Genomic DNA, 20,045 nt, shown 5'->3' with positions numbered 1-20,045 from the left:
CCCCCCCCCAATGGTACAGCCGTATTTCTGCAGACTTACAACGCTAGAATCCGGTTTTAGAAACCCGTGGTGGGCAGAGCACAGATAGGCCATTGTGTAGCTTTGTGCTTAATTACAAACAAACTACCTAGTTATAAAGTATTCCTTTTGTCTAAAAGGCAACATATTGTAATGTAATTTTGCTACTGGTATTGTAAGTCCATAAACTTATCGCTGACTCACAGGGGAACACTTAGTGTAAAAATGAAGTCTTTGATTGTGCGGAGCTTACATAAAACTTACAATCAATTAACATAATCCCGTATTAAATGTTTCAAGCGTTTATGGTAATTAAAAATAAAAAGAGAGACTTTTAAAGATATCGTGAATTTGAAAACATTTTTAAGATACATATAATTCTACAGAAATATACCAAAATCCTTAATGGATTAGATTTTGAATTTCGCGCAAAGTTACATGAGGACTATCAGCTCTGGCTAATTTAAGAGTGAGAGACTAGAGAGAGGGCAGCTAGTCAAAACCACCCACCGCCAATTTTTGGTCTACTATTTTACCAACCGTCACATTATAACGCCCCACGGCTGATAGGGCGAGCATGTTTGGTGCGACGGGGATTCGAACCCTCGGTTGCGAGTCAAGCGCCCTAACCACCTGGCCATGCCGGGCCAAACTTTAATGGAAAATATTCTACATTTTAAAATGTAAAAACAATTATGTTTACTTAATCCAATGCAATTACAAATTCTCTAGAGACAGAGCAAAAAATTACTACATACATTATAGTTGCTCTTTTTGTTTAATTTCTTTAGAAAATTTCTGCTATTTGGCATCAGATTCTAATATAGGAAAAGAGGTAAATAACGTTTCAGCGTTATCGTAATATATAAAAAATGGTAGTGTATAAACTGCTACAGCCTATAGTAATGTCGTATGGCTTCTGAATATTTTTGTAAGCACATTTCTCAAAGTCATCATTATAACCAAATCAATATTGAAGCTATTAATTTGAAACTTTTTAGCAATGGATTTTGGGGTTTTCATCTTAATCATGCAATTTTAATGACGTTGGTTTATTCTTCATATTGTTATGTTGTTGTAATAGTTTTTACTGCTGGCAAGTTCTTTTGGATTAATCCATAAAAAAAGAATAATAAAGAGATCAGTTCATTTAATAATAGCAAGAGTGTTTTATTTTATTAGACTACAAGCTCTACAGTTTTACGTAATTTATTTAATAATAGGCCTAACTTATTTATTAATTTTCTTTATTACTGCGTTGTCGCAAATATAAATTCAAAATTCACAAAATTTAAATAAATAAATAACTGTCTTACAGTAACTTAGATAAGTTAAATACTTCTTCCCTGGTTAAAAACTACTATTTTAAGAATTCTCTGTCTAGGTACACTAGCTAACTCAATAATCTATGTATTCCAGCATAACTCCCGCTTTATAACTTATCAAACTATCCTAAAACTCTTGAGAAATTTCCGACATTAAGTCATACGCTGATCACGTGACGTTAAACTTCTCTCTTGCAAAACTACAAAACAAGTTGCTCGAAACGTCTAGATTAAAAGCATAACCTACAACAATATATTTTAATTTTCAGCTTAGAAATATTATATTTTCAAAATGACCATTATACTTTAAGCTACCAGATTGAATAACCTGGAGCATTGTGAGCTATTTACTACTTTTTTAAATAAACTTTGAAATAATGGCTTTTAAAGTGTTGCCATTATTAGTATTAGACAATCAGTAAGTTACGAACTATTATCCAACTTACCAATTCATTCGTAAAAAAATGATAATGGATAATCTAATCTACTTAATGATAAAGAAGTGTATTATTTTTTCCATTACATTCATATTTTTGCTTTCTCTGGCCTAGCAGATTAATTTAATATGTATACTTACAATTCTGTTTTTTTTTCTACTATCAAATGTGACAATTGTGATTTCATATTTTTAGTCTTATCTTTGAGTTAAATTTTATACTCGGAAGATCATTTTTCTTGTTCAATGGTAATATTTAGTAAATATATTATACAAAGAATGTCAGTTTTATTAGTGCAGTTGGTCAGCATAGATCTTAACACTACTTGACTCAGCAAAAATTTAAGTATTCCTCACTTTGTTAAAAAATAACAATGTTTTGAAATTTACATGGAATAAATAATGATAGGTTTTGAGCCACGACTCCCACTGATTTTGCAAAAGAAAAATACACGTTAATACCACTCCAACTGTCGTTTCCAGCTTGCAGTAAATCAGATAAAACTACAAAAGCAATTTACGTTAGTGTTGACAAAAGGGACCCCAATGGATTGTGACATTTTTTAACAGTGATCACACACACTTATACACAACTGACTGTTGAGCGTGGGAGATGTGAATAGCAATATATTTTTGACATATAGAAGCGATAATGTACCAAGCACATATTCAGCAGCACTTTATCGCTACTTGTTATGAATTGATTTTATTACATGATAGAACCGTGTTTGAAAATTACAAGCAAGTTGACTTAGTTTTACTATTCTTCCTTTTTCCCGCAAACAAATTTATAACCTAATATTAATACCTCATCATTGATTTTTCTGTTAATATTATTTTTGGAAATGAAATTGTTACCGTGGAAACAGTTTCTTTATGTGTCATGATATAAAAGACTGTTTAGTTGAGATATTATTGATTAATTTATTTTGTGAGTGAATATGTTACTATTGTTTAGTTTTGTTATAAAAAGAGTTAAAAGCAACTATTGTAGTTTGTTTGTTTGTAATTAAGCACAAAGCTACACACTGGGCTATCTGTGCTCTTCCAACACGGGCATCGAAACCCAGATCCTAGCGTTGCTAGTCCGCAGACATGCCGCTGTGCCACTGGGGGGCGACTATTGTAGGAAGTTGTGTTTATAATTCATTGATGTTGAGACTATTGAACGTCCCGTGCAATACATTGACGTCGAGAATATAGAGGTTTCTAGAAGGCAGGCAAACGATTAAGTGATAAACATATAAGTAGTGTGAGACGAGCGGAAACAGCAGACAGACAATAGCAGAGGAGAGTAAAGTTACAACAATGAAAAGTTCGGCGTGAAGTTAACTACCATAGAAGTGATAGGCCTAACGTTTAATATGTTAGAATAAGACTAACAGTAGAAAAGGAGATAAGAAAAATACTTTATTCCATCAAAGCGTGGTTCTAAAGTAATTGAATCAATCTGAGTGCTCTTTGACAAAAGGAACAGAGGATATTTAGAAGAAAGAAGACCAAACGATTACGGTAACTCGCGCCACAATTGTAAGTGAATCACGCACAGAACACTAGTGCGATAGTAATAGAGAATATAGTTCGGTTTGTTAACTGAAATTCTAAAGTAATTGAATAGGTCTAAGTGAACTTTTCACAAGAAGAAAACTATATATATATATATATATAGTTATAATATGCTTATAATCTCTATCTCGTTTAACTTGTTTCGAATATATATATATATTATTTTGAAAACAAGTGAAGTGCATGCTGTTTATTTTTCGTTAACAACTCAAAGACACCTACTGTAGAAGAATCCTAAGCCAAACAACAACACAGTAAATAGTTTATACTATTAAGAAGCATTAGTAAAAAGCCTTTTCTTTTGACAATTGGCAAAAAGGACATATATTTTAAATTCTGAAAATATGTTTTGTTTGTCATATAGCTGTTTGACTAAATTGTGATTGTTAAGTTGAATGTTAATGAGCCTCTCAGGTTGTAAAATAAATGAATAATATCAGTTTTTTTTTCCGAAACAAATAGATCTAGACACAATCTTTCGAAGTCAGCTTGGCTTATAAAATGGTTAATGCGTTTACAGCCTTTTTTTCTCATTCAGAAATAAGGACATTGACAGAATATATATATATAGAAATTAATGTATGTGTGACTGCGTACCTAGAGTGACTTAGCTGTTAGCGCACCGGATTGCAAATGGACAGATACAAGGTTCGAGTCATGATATCATTGTACACGCTCAACACTTTTAGCTGTGGGCGCGTTATAAAAGTAACACAGTAAGTCATATTATTCCGTTCGAAGAGCTGGACAAAGTTCGGTGGAGGGTGACGCTAATTAGTTGCTCTTCTTCTGGTCAGTAGTTCAAAATTAGGGATAGCTATACCTGAACTAAGGGTCTCTGACCCGGTCTTTTAGCCTATATGTCGCATAAAGTGCCGCTTTTGCTAAAAGTTCCAATTCCAATGCATGCATGTATGTATAATACGCGCCTATATTGCCAAACGTATCCAGAAACTTTGAATATTTCACATGGCTCACCTACTAACTATGGATCCCTCAGTGGCACAACAGTATGTCTGCGGACTTACAACTCTAGAAACCGGATTTCGATACTCGTGGCGGGCAGAACACAGATAGCCCATTGTGTAGCTTTGTGCTTAACTTCAAACAAATAAACAAACTAACTAGGATTTTACATAAAAACTTCTGGAATAAATATAGGGATAATTTCACAAGTATATTAGTTGTAGTTTCAAAGTATGAGCAATACGAGAAAAGCCGAGAACTTCATTAGTTTAATTTAAGGATAGATTACAGACTTATGTACGTTTGGAAAATAACTGATTGGAATGATCGCAATGCTTAGTGAAAGGTACGATCTATTGTATGTGAAACTATCCAATGGTATAGGAAACTTGATGAATCGAAATATAAAAAAAACGTCTAGGTCAGCCAAATAACTCGGAACGCAACAAACTTTCACTTGTTACAATTCTAAAAAAAGTATCGGAAATGTTCTTTACAGCAATTTCGCTTTGAGTTTAGTGCATTCAATGTGGTCATATGTGAATGGACTTTATCTGTGAGGTCTGTGAGGCGTACTCTCCAGGAATGTGGGTGCATAGAAAATTGACAATTGGACACAACGTTGTGGAGTGATAAGACCCACTTCATTCAGTTTCAAAGTGATAGCCAAATATAGGACTGGAGGCAGGCAAATGAAAATTCGACCATAGATGTGTTTGCCAACAGTGAAAGATTGTGATACGGTTTACAATCTACACATGGTTACCAAATGGTTTCAAATAAGAGGTTCTAGAGATCGGGGCCGAGTTTTTTAATAAGCAAATCAGTGTTTTGTTGCATCAAAATAATGGTTTCTGCCTCGAAATGCACTCACTTTTCCTAGTATAGATAACACCTTGTTGGAATGGTCTCAAGGAGTCGAAATCGTAACCTAATAGAATATCTTGGGTACTTTTTGGAGGGTACTAGATAAGTTATATCAGATGTATGTCGAAACGTGGTTGAAGGCACGCCTTACAGAATGTCATTGGTTATTTAGGCTAAAGATGTATTGGGACAGTATATCCTTAGTCTAAATTTTGAACGTATGTCTTTGTTCTATTTTGGAGAGGCTGTCATAGTCAAACGTAAACGGATAATAGTGATGTCATTAACGAACTGTAAACTCATGATTAAAAAAAAAGCATTAAACCATATATTGATGGTCGAGGTTTAGAAAAAGAATTCTCTGAAGTAAAATATTTTTCACAAAACAACAACAACAACAACAACAAATTAGCTTCATTTCTTTTCCTAATGAGTATTAGGGGTCACAATTTAAAACCCAAAATCTGTATATCTCGGACTTTTTTGTTTTTGTGAACACCTTAAAAACTTAAGAGGGGAACTGATGGTTTCCTGAAATAGAGAACGGAGAATTTAAATTTTTCCACCGTAGTTGTACAAAGACAGCACTGAAGGACCAAATGATCCCTTGTTGTAGAATATGTTATGTTTCTCTTTGTTTCATCCAGAAAATGAAGACAAAATGATAATCTAGATAATGTTTTAAAAATTGCTGATTACGTATGGAAAGAAATTAAGTTGAAATTTTTCTAAAATCAGGCTAGAGCATGATAATAAAAATGATTTCTAAGATCTTTTCTTTCTTTCTTTTTTACAAATGCTCTATGAATCTCAACCTAAATATATTCATTTAAAAACGTGGTGTTTGAAATTAATTTCTTATATGTTTATAACGTTTCTGAAGATAATATCATTATCAATCTAGATGTCATTATTATTCGCGGGCACGTTCATGGTCAGCAAGCAAATGACCACGTCCTATTTATAGACTTCTATTTTTCACCTTTTTATAAAAATCATAGAAATAAATATAAAGAAATGTATAGATAGCTTGTATTAGACAAAGTGGTAATTATACCCTTATATTTTAGATGGATATTAGTAAATAATTTTAGTGTATAGATAAAAAATACATTGCATGTTTAATCTATTCTTGAAAGGTTCAGTAAGTGAACTTGAAAAAGAACAAAGATCGTAAATAATGATTAGAAAAGAAAGTAGAAAATTGAAGAAGAGATAAACTGTTAAATGTAACTGTAATTACATTTCGTTATGTGCTGTATTTAAATACATAGATATAATCTGCTTATTTGTAGCTACACAATGAGCTATCTGTGCTGTGATCAGCGCAGGTATCGAAACCCGAATTTAGCGTGATAAGGCCCTCGGAATTGCCGCTGAGCTATCGAGGGGCAATAAACATAATAGTTGTAATGTACATAAAATTAGTTTTGTTATTAGTTTATCAAATTTTATTGTAATATATAGTTTAATTTTTATCTCTTAAAATTAAGGCGCATTTACACTTAAGGTGCGTGCTAAACGTTTAATTCTGATACTTGATAGCGAGGAACCCACTTTTTAGAAAATAAATGTTTTTAGACGGCTTGATTGGGTAATGAAAAAACTTTATTATAAATGTATGACGTTTCTACAAGATTTTGTCATCCTCAGTTCTGATAATTCTCTATAGGTGGTGGTATTCACGTTCAATTGTATTAACCCATAGGAACCAAAACACAAGCAGATAGTGCACTAAATTCACAAAGGAAGAACATTGATGTCAAATAGATTTTTTTGCTAATGATGTATTTTCACCTTAACTGACATTTACTTATTACAAATTGAGATAATCTTCACAAGTAACAAGAATCACTTAATTTATGATCATTAGATCACTAAATTAAAAAGTATAGATCATAGGTTCGGTATTTGAATGTAAATTTCGTCTGACTTGCATTAGAAAAGATATATATATATATTTATTTTATATTGTATAATATTGGAAACGTTTTTATAATTTCATTAGTTTTCGTGAAAGCAAATAGACCATAACATTTCAAAGATGTAACTAAGAGAAATGCTAGGTTGCACTGTAAAGCTAAAATTCAACAGGTTAACTGCGATTAAAGAGATGACTTTTTAATTTTTACGACAAGCAAATAACTTTTTCTTTAGACTCTTGGAGAAGTAAGAAAAGGTATGTGCGTGTTTTGTTTCAGTGCAGAGTTATACAATAGGCCGCCTGTGCTCTGTCTACCGGGAATTGAACCTCGGATGTTATAATATTTCACAGTATACACTTTCTTCGAGTACAACTTCATTTGCACATAGACGAATACTCCTACTGACCACCCGTCGTAAATTTTCGAGATCTGTGATACGTATTTGTGTTTTTCTGTTAGTTTTGTTAATATTTATTTATTATTTTTTCAGAATCTTCTTGTAAGATATATCTGTACTCTCTTGACCAGATTCAAAGTAGCTTGGCAAAGAAAATCAAAAATGTGTAGAAAAAATAATGAAGGGTAAGATAAATGTTTTTATATAAAAAGTGAAAGAAACGTGTGTACATATATATCTAACAAAACACAAATTTTGTTTTGTTACTTGTATCAACAAGTAAAATGTATTTGTGTTTTGGTTAAATCTCTCTATCTATAGTGTACAATTCAAACAATGTTGAATAAATCTTCCCTATAGAAGTTCATATATAATTTTCTGATAACAAAAATGCTGGTACACAATTACACGTTCAAAACTATTCTATAAAAGTTTTTTATATGTCCTAATCGAATTGTGTAGATTCTTCAAAGAAATATTTATAAAAGTTCTATAGAAACTTTTTATGATTTTTATATAATTCTTTATTGATGTTTCTAATTCTTTGGAGCACGTTCTATAGAGGAATATAGAAAAGTAGCCCATTTTCTATAGAAGTTTTAAATAAATTATTTAAGCCTTCTGATAAAAATGATTTTAGATTTTCTACACAAATTTCTTTGTTGTTTCTATAGAATTGTTTTTATAGAACGATTATAAAACATTTTGATAAGGGTAAGTAGCTCGAATTAAATGGCATTGCCTTCAAGTAAATGAATGGCTGATGAAGAAGAGCACGTGAATAGTTTTTTTGTCAAACGCAAAATTCATATTTGGTAGATTATAACAAATAAATTCATCGAAGTCCGTATGTAACATTCATAATTTTTCTTTTTTTAAGTGATTTACCTTGTAAATAAGGTTTGAACAATACATAAAGAACAAAATAATGACAGATTTATAAAATATTTAAGAATGTAAAACATTATTTAACTTTCACTTCAAACTTGGTACACTATAAAGATTATTTTAATTTAATATTTAATTTTTAACTGATTTTTAATGATGTCTACAAATGACGTAGCGCCATGATGTAGAAGCAAGAAATAGTTTATATATATATATACATAAAACATTATGAAAAATAGTCATTAGTGAAATGCACCTAAGCTCGCAGTAAAGTGGCAAACTTCAACAAAGCTTTCGATATTTTTATACTGCTTACTCAGTTTCTAGGAAGAAAATAGTAGGATAAATAATTTAAATTAAAAATATTCGTTAATTAGCTCAAACCAAAAACACTAATATAAAATAATTTACAAAAACGTCGGATCCCCCGATGGCACAGCGGTAAGTCTTCGGATTTACAAAGCTAAAATCAGGGGGTTCGACTTCCCCTCGGTGGACACAGCAGATAACCCTATATGGCTTTGCTTATCACAAAACACACACACACACACAACACAAACGTAGGATGTGGTTTGGTTAGTACTCCCAAACGTTTTGTTAAGTGTGTAAAATAATTTATACTAGTAGAGAACCGCAAAACATTTGCGGTCAAATTAGTATCTTTATTGCAACTGTGCTTCTTTAAATACGGGATTTCTAGAATAATACAAAATAATTCTACTGGTAGACACTCCACTTGTCTTAGGCCTAACATTAGTTAAGCCTTTATTAATTATGACCCATATTCGATAAAGAGATAAATAACACCGTAACTTGTGTACGTTTTTTGCCTTAGTTTAGTTAGGGCTAAACTTTACCGTACTTTATACTACCGATAAATAAACTTATAATGCTTTTTTACGACCTAACGCTAGACCTTTTTAAAAACTGTGATAATATTTTAATATGTTGTTGCAAAAAACGTCTACTAAAGTATATTTACATTTGTCTTTTGTTTACATTTGTTGAAATAAGGTGCTCGCACAAGCGTATTTAGATAGTAAGGCGCATTTTCAGGATAGACAAAAACTGAGTATTATTATAATGTATGATGAAATAAGACGAAATTGGATGTTTAAATTGAAACATTAAATATAAAAAATTCTAGGCTCATAGCCACTGATTACTTCAAAATTTAAGTGAATGTGGTATTAATTCGAAGAACTAACATTTCCAAATATCTACAACTTAAAATATTTGTTGAAGACATTTGAGTCCAAAACTGTATGTCAAGAAGCTATTTTAGGATCTGAATACGTTAGAAACATTATTTTGACACTTTATGTTAATTAATCAGTGATAAAGATATTACATTTTTACATAATTAACTTGCTCTTTGAAATGATTTTATTTAAGACCAATATTTTATCGAAGTCGCTCAATATGGACGCAAACAAACAAATATTTTATTTAACGACATATTCGAATGAACAATATGCATGCATTTTTAAGTTAGAAAATGTTTTTTTTTTAACACTGGGTCAAATTTATTCGGCGAAAACAATATTAATATTTTTAAGGCCTTTTATTTTTCTATTTAGTTAATTAAAATTAACTAAACTTACGGCTCTTGGAGCGATACTGTTGGACCTGACATCTGGTGGCAACGCAACGGAGGACACTTTCGAAGCACAAACAGTCGTCGTCGTTGCGGCACGGGTTGGTTTCCACATTCTTACAGGTATCCTACAAGAAGTTAGAAGAAACAAAACAGAAACACGTTAGACGTTTTCTCGTTGACCTGAAAACATCCATTAGATATGATAACAACTTTCAAGTCACTTATTTTCTGATAATTGTTTTTCGGGCTATGTTTTGACGCGACACCTTGTTTGGAATCAAAATAGAATACATGGCAAGCATCACTTCCAAACTGGTACTCTGGTTAGTTGATTTGGATAGACTATAATTCATAAATGATGCATAATTATTTAATAATTCATTTCTTAACAAACTTGCTTGGAAATTTCAAATTATCAGAGAATTAGATGCTTTATTATGACGCTGAGAATGTTTACTAAAGTAAATTATTTTTTACAAAGGCACAGGAAAGGTTCTACCCGTCTATACCATGAAAAGTTTAGACAATATTAAACATATAGAATAAGCTACATAAAAAGATGATGTAGAAAATAGATTGTACGAAGACGAGAAAATGACTTAGAAAACTAATAATCGGGAACTTGGGGTAGAAAGAAAGCATTACTTTAAGATGGGAGAAAATTAGGCCATGCAATATGATAGCAGTAATATTCAATCGTTTCTTTTGAAGTTGAATGCGCTTGGTTTTACAGAATAACTGTTAAGTTGAACGTGCATAAAATATCAAGACAAGAGCACAAAAGTTACTATTGTGTTACGGCTACACACAGCACAAGACTTGCTATGAAGTTAGTATCTGACAATAATAATACAGACAAGAATTATCACGGCTAAAAGTGACGTGCTCAGAAGACTAGACATAAATAGTAAGCATTATAATATTTGCGTTCATTTTTTACCATCTTATCAAGAATATCAGATTTTAATAATATCTAACATTTTAGATAGTCTAGGAAAGGCGTATACTTTTATGTTTTACAATAAAGCTATAGTTTAAGTTTTCTTAACTAGCTGAATTTTTAGTATGATATGATAATTCTTGTTCGAAGTGAAATACGAGTAGAAAACATATGATGTTAGGTCTTTCACTATTATAAAATATTTTTTACATTTTTACCAAAATAATTATCCAAAGGGATGTGAGACCCAGTAAAAACATTCAGGAGGAAAATGATTGATTAATAGCGTATTGAGAGTGTGAAACTCTTTTTGAACTCTTTCCTATTTTGTGTAAATCATAATAAAACAGGCTTAGCACTCGTATGTATTTTTTGTATCTGTTTCTGTTACTATTCTTTGAATTTTTCATGTAGATAACACCTATAATGTTGCAGCGTTTTTAAAATGCTAAGTATGAGAGTAAATGTGGCCGATGTTTGGTTTCCATGACCTTAATCAGGACTTTTTTTTTCCTCAAAAAATAATGACAAAACAAACAAACAGGGATCTCTTTGTATTTTATCCTAATGAAGGTATTTTTTTTTGTCAATTTCGTGAAATTTACAAAAATTCATAACCTACGTAAAACATAACTTTCCTAGAGTAGGGTATATTAAAAAACTTAAAATTAATTGACACATATTATAATAAACTCTGGAATTTAGTAAGATCGTAAACTTATCACTGACTCGCTAGGGGACTTTGTGGCTGTCAAAGAAAGAAAAAACATCAACAATATTTACTACAGTTAGTAGCTGACTTAGACATTTTTACAAATAGGACAAAACAGAATATCCAACGCTCATAAATACCAATGAACATAGATTTAAAATATGTTTTTATATTTTATTTTTCTAAATTTTTTAATGCATTTTTTAGATTTTTTAATTAGTAGTGCAAAGCTACACAATAGGTTATTTGAACCCTATCCAACAAGGGAATCGATCCTCGGTTTTGTAGCATCGTAATGATGTAAACTTACCGCTACATCAGGGAACTTTTAAGAAAGAATATGACGTTTAAAAGTATTATTTTCTAAAATAAAGAAAATAACAAAATATCCCATTATTATCAAATACCGAGTGAAAAAGCAAAAATATCATGCAAGGTGTGAAAAGGGTAATAAACATTAATGTTTTAAAAATTGCATCTTTTTCCATCCTAATGCTCTTTTCAATTGTTCCATATTTATAAGGTATGTCATTCAAGCAGTAAAGAGGTTGTAACTAGACAGTTCTCAGAAAATTCTTCCCATAAGTTAGACTAACGTGACACTTTTATCCAATATTAATGGTTCAACGTTTTTTCACCAGGAGTAAAATATCCAGAATTTGAATTTTGTCATGCAATGCTAATTTAGACCTCGCCCAAATGAGGATCTGAAATATTCTTTGTTTTGTCTTAATTGTAATATAATGTAGTAATACACAACGTAATGTTTTGCAATGTTTTCAGTAGAAACCTGCTTATTGTCTTTCAAAATGATAAATGTTTTGTGAAATATCAATCACTTTATATTGAAAAATAGATGGACTGAATGAAAAAACAAAACATATATCAGATAAGCCAAGCCTTGTTTGAATTGTACTTACTCTGGCTGCGTTAAAAAAAAAAAGACAGTAAATTAAATATCATTATTATAACAACAGCTAATTTCAACTCACTTTGACCTCTATTACTATATTCTTTACAATTATAAGAGTAACTAATTTCAACCCACTTTGACTTATATTACTACACCCCTGAGAGTTATAACAACAACTAATTTCAACTCACTTTGACCTCTATTACTATATCCTTTACAATTATAAGAGTAACTAATTTCAACTCACTTTGACTTATATTACTACATCCCTGAGAGTTATAACAACAGCTAATTTCAGCTCACTTTGACTTATATTACTACGTCTCTGACAGTTATATCAACTAATTTAAACTAATGTTGACCTGTATTACTAAATCTCTGACAGTCATAATAACAACTAATTTTAACTCACTTTGCCCTCTATTACTACATCATGTATCAATTAAAGGGTTTCTTAAAATCATTACACAAAGCGTTGAGGAATTAAATGTCATTAAACTAAGTAAGTATGTAATAACGTTGTCGGCGAGTTTAATATTCAAAATAAGTTTTACGCCAGGGGTTCGTTAAATCATGTTGCGAAAGAGAACCTAGCGGCTCAAACAATAAGAAATTTCACGTGTGTACACATACGCATGTCTTTTTTCTTTATCATATAGAGCATTATTGTTTATAAAGCTGTCAACTAAAGTATCTAATGAAACTACAGATACATGGATGAAAAAAAATTTAAAATTTAAAATTGAAGCAACATACGTGTATGCTAAATATAGGTTTATAATTGAGTTATATTAATATAAATGAATGTGCATAGTCGGGTGTTTCTGAACAGTAACATGAAAAATGTGTATCATGTACAAAAAATCGAATGAAAGCAGTTATTATGCAATGTTAAAACACGTAAAAGAACAGCAGTTATCCGAAATGTAAAAACAAATATAAGTAGAATCGAACCTTGGGATGGTATTATTCGATTATGTTAATACAGTAGACGAATAATCCGAACAATGGAGTAAAAATGGGATCGAATGCTCTATTTCACATGCCAGCAGGTCTATTATACAGAAAAGTTGAATGTGCAGGTTTTTCTTCGTATCTTCGTTTTATCCTCTCAAGCTAGATGTTCATTATCTATTATTCAATTTAACACAGCTGAAAAATTTCTTTATGCGAGGCGCTCATTTATTGGCTTTCTATTGCACGATAATGGCTTACAAAGAGACCGGATTACATTACAGGATGTACTAAATACTAATAGTGATCATTGTGTAATTGGTTGTTTCTTGTACTTCTTTGTGTATATGTGAATGAGATACTTAAAATGAGATTATTCGAGCAAAAATATTCTAGTTGATATAACTTATTCAATTATTAGCACTGAATTTCAATCTCTGTTAAGGTATCGTCTTGCTACCAAAACTTTTATTATTTCAATACATATTTTCATCTGATATAACTTTTTTTTTATTTCCATTTATCTTTCATCTTATACAACTTTTTTATTTCCATTTATGTTTTAATCATATATAACATTCATTTCCATTTATCTTTTAATCTTATATAACTTTCAGTTCCATTTATATTTTAATATGATATAACAATTATGGTTTACATTTATCTTTTAATCTGATATAGCTTTTATTATTTCCATTTGTGTTTTAATCTTATATAACTTTCTTATCCATTTATATTTTAGTATGATATAACAATTATGATTTACATTTATCTTTTAATCTGATATAACTTTTATTATTTCCATTTGTGTTTTAATCTTATATAACTTTCTTATCCATTTATATTTTAATATCATATAACAATTATGATTTACATTTATCTTTCAATCTGATATAACGTTTATTTCCATTTATCTTTCAATCTGATATAACGTTTATTTCCATTTAACTTTTAATCTTATATAGCGTTTTTGTTTCCATTTATATCTCAATCTTATATAACCTTCATTTCCATTTATCTTTTCTTCGTCTTCCGGTGGCTCAGGGCAAGTCTAAGGGCTTATAACGCTAAAAATCAGGTTTTGATACCTTGTTGTGTAGCTTTGCGCTTAACACCAAACAAAAACATTTCCTTCTTATCAAAAGCTTGTTAGTCTTGAAATATTCAATATGTAAACCATAAACGCTTAATTGTTAGTGAACTTGATGTCATAAAGAGTTAAAGTGCATTACTACTGAAACCAAAGTTTAAATAAAATCTTTGTTTTGTGAGTATACCGAATCTTAGCATTGTGTAGAAATATTGACATGTAAAGATGAGAATGAAGTAACAAATATTAACTCAATTCTAGTAAATTAAATATTTAACTTTTTCAGTGTAAGTTATTCACCTAACGACACGATAATTACATAGTTTTTAAAGATTAATAAAATTATATAAATCAATTACAACAGTTGAAAGCTAGTAAAAAAGTACAAATGTGGAATAGAAATATATACAGATATCGTAATAGTTGGAGGACTTTTAGATAGATAGATATATATAAACACTTTATTAATTCCATCCCTCAAAAGAAACAAAAGCATGATACTTCGTGTCCTATGTGTTGGAGATATAAAGTTGGACCCAGTCATCTTCTTCATTTGTCTTCATCTGTCATTATAGATTTAAGAAGAAGGGATATGCCATTTGTCTGTCACAAGTCTTATTTCTGGAGGGACAGCTTAGTCGTTTTAGTTCAAAAGAATCAGAACTGACACAATATCTATATAACAACAACAATTCTTAGCTTATATTTCGAAGAAACTATGAACAACAAAGGCGTATTTGTTAAAATCAATCAACAACAGGCTCACATGCAACAGCTGGAATGCACGTCAAACAACGTCGAAGCTCGTATGACACGAGATAGTAAGAGACATAACATTTTGCAACAGATAGTGGTGATGCAGTTTCATTGAATCACTTTTTTTATAGCTCAACATCCTAGTTTGACGTCTTATTTTATAGTATATTAATATATAGTAACATATACGAAGTATTTTATTTTCACGGGTAGCCAACAAAACTGCTTGTAAACAAGGTTTCCCTGTGCAATAACGTTGTAGCATATTGTGCATTTCATTGTGAATCACATCATGCTGTAACAAAATCAACTTAGAAAAATAGTTATTCATACAACCAAACTTTAAACAATTAAAAGTCAAAAGTCACAAAAACAACAAATAGATAAAACGCTCCTAGATATATTTTCAATTTAGTTGTTTGGATATTTGATGAGTACTATTTTACTACTAGGATCGTATTTATGACCATCGGTTACAAACTATAAACGAGAGCGGTACAAGCGAAGGTCAGTGAGAATAACAAACTTGGTATATTCTAAAGCCTCCCCCACAAAGAACTGGGTTTGAGAATCTTACAGCAAATGAAAGTAGTTTAGAGATTATTTAACAATGATCTAAGTATTCAGGTAGGAAGAAAGACGAACGTGAAGAATGTAACAGGAAAATCAAAGGACTCATCCAGCAGTTTACAGAAATGTCGTTTTAACACAATTAAAATGAATAACGTGTGACAAACTGGAAAATAAAATCAAGGACGTGTGAACAAAATATGAACATTCAAGAACTTGATTTGAATTTAGAGAGATGTTGTAAAAACAAAACGAGCAACCTATCAGAAACTTAAACAGTTTACTAACTATTAATGTGGGAACCATGAAGAGAAATGCAGGATTTTGGTGAAGCCATTGATGCCAAGCTCAAAGATGTGCAAGAAATGACAGAATTGCCTCAGTTGAAGCATATTTGAATCTGATTTGTCATGCGAAAGTTAAAATAATTATCAGTAACTTAGAGTCTGTTGTACTGAATCTGACTTATCATGCGAAAGTTAAAATAATTATCAGTAACTTAGAGTCTGTTGTACACATTAATTTTTTACATGAGTCATTAAGAACGGATATTATAAGCCAAGATCAGAAATAGAATCAAAGATTAAGGAAGAAGCTCTATCGGAGCTTGCTGAACACCTTGCTTAACTGTTTTACTCAAAATTAAAGTGTCTCAAAAAAAAATGTGCCTTTTGGTGTGAAATCCATTAAGTTGGTGATATACAGACTAGAATATTTGCTGGAAATGGCTGAAGTATCAGGATAACTGACTTCGATTTACGTTCTGGCTCGGAAGAGCACATAAGTAATGGAAAAGGGATAATGTGGAATAAATAACGCAGTTTTCTAGGAAAAGCCAAAAAGTCTTTTAATTGTAGAAACACAAATTATTTTCATAGAGACAGCAACATTAGAGTATGAACTACTTGATTCGTTCCAAAAGTGTATTTGCAATAAACACCTTCAAGATGCTCAATCTTTTGTTATTGTGAAATGATTCGAACATAAACTACGAAGACCATTACGGTAGGTAGCACTTCCCTACAGTTCACATGCGTTGATCTTGGTAGGATTCACTTATAATATATGAAAACACATTGCACTGAATAAATTAAAAAACAAGAGTCTACAAAGAGCAGATACAATTGATACTACCCACTCATTTCTAACCAGAAGCAGTTTATCATTTTCACGATCTATTCTAATGGCCATGTACCTTGTTGTTTCGAAAATATTTTCAAGAGATCGTGAAAGATTCTATTTGATTGGACGTTATGATACTGAAAGAAAAGTGTTGAATCTTCAATTTGCGTATTAGGAAGAGAAGAACTTAGAAGAAATATCATGAACAATTATAACTGTAGATTGTTGAAGTACCTACCACCTGAAATAGTAAATGCTGATATCCTAGATATACGACTACAGTCGATGATAAGAGTAACAAAAATCGAAGAGACTGAATACCAAATGTGTTCTGCCACTGGAATACAAGCTGGTCAACGAGTTTGTTTGAAGTTATAAAGTGATCATGGAGTTTTATTTCAAATAAGAATAGATTGTTTTGACAAATGTGTGGAATGTTAAAGATAACAAAAACAGAGTAGCAGAACGATACTACCACACTAGAAAAGTATATGGATGAGAGTAATAAAACACCACCCAAGTCCTATCATCCTACCAATGCTTTTGATTAACTACAGAATTACATAGCCTACCTCTCATGTTTGATCAGGAATTCAAGATGCCTTTTGGTCTTCTCTACAGTCACTCTAGCGACTTAGATGAGTATGAAGAAACATATAACAACTACGGTATTATTTTAAATTATGCAAGTGACACTATCCATGACTTCGTCTGGGGTAAGTTGAACTCAGACAGAGAGAAAATTAATGTTAGTAGGTCTGAGTACCTGCTTGGTGATATGACATGGTTATGCAATAAGAAGTAAGAAATGGATACATTTAAATTGGAGGTACGATAGAAAGGCCCATATGTAGTGGTGATGACAGTAAATATTGTGGTGAGCCTTAATTGAATAATAATGCCGTACAAGAGGAGTATTCTTCATCAAGCCATATTAAGAACCCCCAGGACTTCAATCTAGGGAGAGAGAAAAAACAACCCAAAGCCCCAGAAGGGATATCCATGGATCAATACACGAAAATGAAATGTTCAGAGATGGCGGTTCTGATAACGAAGATAATTTACTACCGAAGAGAAATATCAGATAGATTTGGTTGCTTGAAAAATTAGTAGAACTATGAGTGTAATTTTTGTAAAATACAAAACAAATAAACATTGAAACGATTTCACATTTTAGGATTATAGCAGTGTCGTGCAGTAACATGCCATAAATATGTCTCCTTCATACGGAGGGAAACATGCTGTGTTTTCTATGTTTCTTTTTTTCCCTCTTTTCAACAGTTATAATTGTGCTCTATTCCTGCATTTATCGACCAATCGTCCTGAACTTTAGAAGGCTAACGTGGTTCAATAAACCTAGGCATTTTTTCCCATTGTTTTGATTTTGCTCCAGTTCCGAGTTTATGGGGGATCAAAGGTCAAACATAACAAATATCCATATTTTGGCTTGCAGTTCCCTTACTTACCTGTCAGTTCAAATGGGACTTGATACAAAGACACCTTACGACAACTCCCATAGACTAAAGCAGATACATTTGGATTTTTGTCTTTCTTTTGGTTTTACAAGGGTCAAAGGTAAAACAAAATTGCAAAATTAGATTTTTTTGCTTGCTCTTTATTTATATTTCGACTAATCCAAATGATACTTTGCACAAAGGTAACTTAAGGCAACTCCCACAGACCGAAGCAGACAGATATCGAAATTCGCGCTTATTTTGCGATTTTACAGGGGTCAGAGGTAAAAATAAATTACCTAAGTTAGGACATTAGCCCTGCCATTCCTTTAAATTTCGATCAATCTAGATGATACTTTTACAAAGATACTTTGCAGACACATTTAGGATTAATGTCTTTACTTTGATTTTAAAGGGATTAAACGTTATAAACAAACCGAACAATTCAAAATTTTAATCTTCTTAAAACAGAATCCCTTGCCCTACTTCTTAGACGACAGAATTTAGTATGGGGTCCGAAACGACGTTTCATACAAGAAAAAACAAGAATAATAAATAGGTCCAAAAGACGAATAAAATACATTTAAATGTCTATCATTGTATTTAGTAGACACACTTTGCGTTACTCCTGAAATTGTACTCAACAGGTGGACGATTTTATATTTACAAGTTCATGGAAGGATTAATGTTATTATGTAATGGTTTTTGAAGCTTTTTAACTTAATTTTTATATAATGTTTTTCGCTTTTTTGTCTAAAGGTACAATCTTGTTTATGACAAAAAGGAATACTTTAGCATATGTAATAACAAATGTTTCCTCGAAATTCAAGTATTAATTGAATTGTGAGCATGCTTGCTAACTGCTAATTTTGTCCGAAAGTTAAAAAAGTAATATCTTTAGAATGAATTATGAGCTTGCGATTGTTATATGAGGGTGCTTCGGCAATAAACCAAAATATCTGTGGTGATACATCACAATTTTACAGTTGAACGTTACTGCTTAGTACATGAGAAAACTACAAGGATTCGTGTTTACAGGAAAGTTTAAGAACAAGCTATACGTAGTTTTAGCCAGTTGAATATCACAATTTCTAGGAATTTTCTATATCGTACTCTTATATTTAAAGTTGAGTTTATTTAAAATCATACTTATACGTATAAAGTCGTGGTTATTCACAATTGAGGATAGACAGTTAAAACAAACAAGCAAAAAAAAAGATACATTTTTGAATACAGATTAATGAAAATCAGTTGTTTGCCTTAATTAAGTTCAGAAAGTTTTGAATTTTTATGAAGAAAATTTAAACTCTTTTTTTTTGGAATTTTCATTTTACTTAAAAAGTTTGATATGTTTTTTAATTAAGCTAACTTTCAAAATACGGATAAAAATAGCAGACTTTTACACAGTATTTGACGTCAATATCTTTATACTAACAGTAAAATAGTTGAACCTATTTTCCCTTAAAAGAAACAAGGTTTCTTATATATGCGCACGGACGTAATAAATTAAAAGTACATCCCTCCAGACTATTAATCTTTTCGTCAG

General features: G+C 31.2%; 1 protein-coding gene across 1 annotated transcript in view; it reads right to left on the bottom strand.

Moving 5' to 3' along the window:
- Positions 1 to 20,045, bottom strand: part of LOC106465275 — an 85,708-nt gene that overhangs the window by 33,672 nt on the left and 31,991 nt on the right. The window contains exon 3 of the mRNA XM_022393135.1: positions 9,993 to 10,113. Within this exon, the coding sequence (XP_022248843.1) occupies positions 9,993 to 10,113 (121 nt within the window). The remainder of the gene's footprint in view (positions 1 to 9,992; positions 10,114 to 20,045) is intronic.

Source organism: Limulus polyphemus, unplaced genomic scaffold (genome assembly GCF_000517525.1).
Source record: "Limulus polyphemus unplaced genomic scaffold, Limulus_polyphemus-2.1.2 Scaffold1892, whole genome shotgun sequence".
Classification (NCBI taxonomy): domain Eukaryota; kingdom Metazoa; phylum Arthropoda; class Merostomata; order Xiphosura; family Limulidae; genus Limulus; species Limulus polyphemus.
Note: the sequence above shows the minus strand (reverse complement) of the source record. Positions and strands in the feature narration are given on the sequence as shown.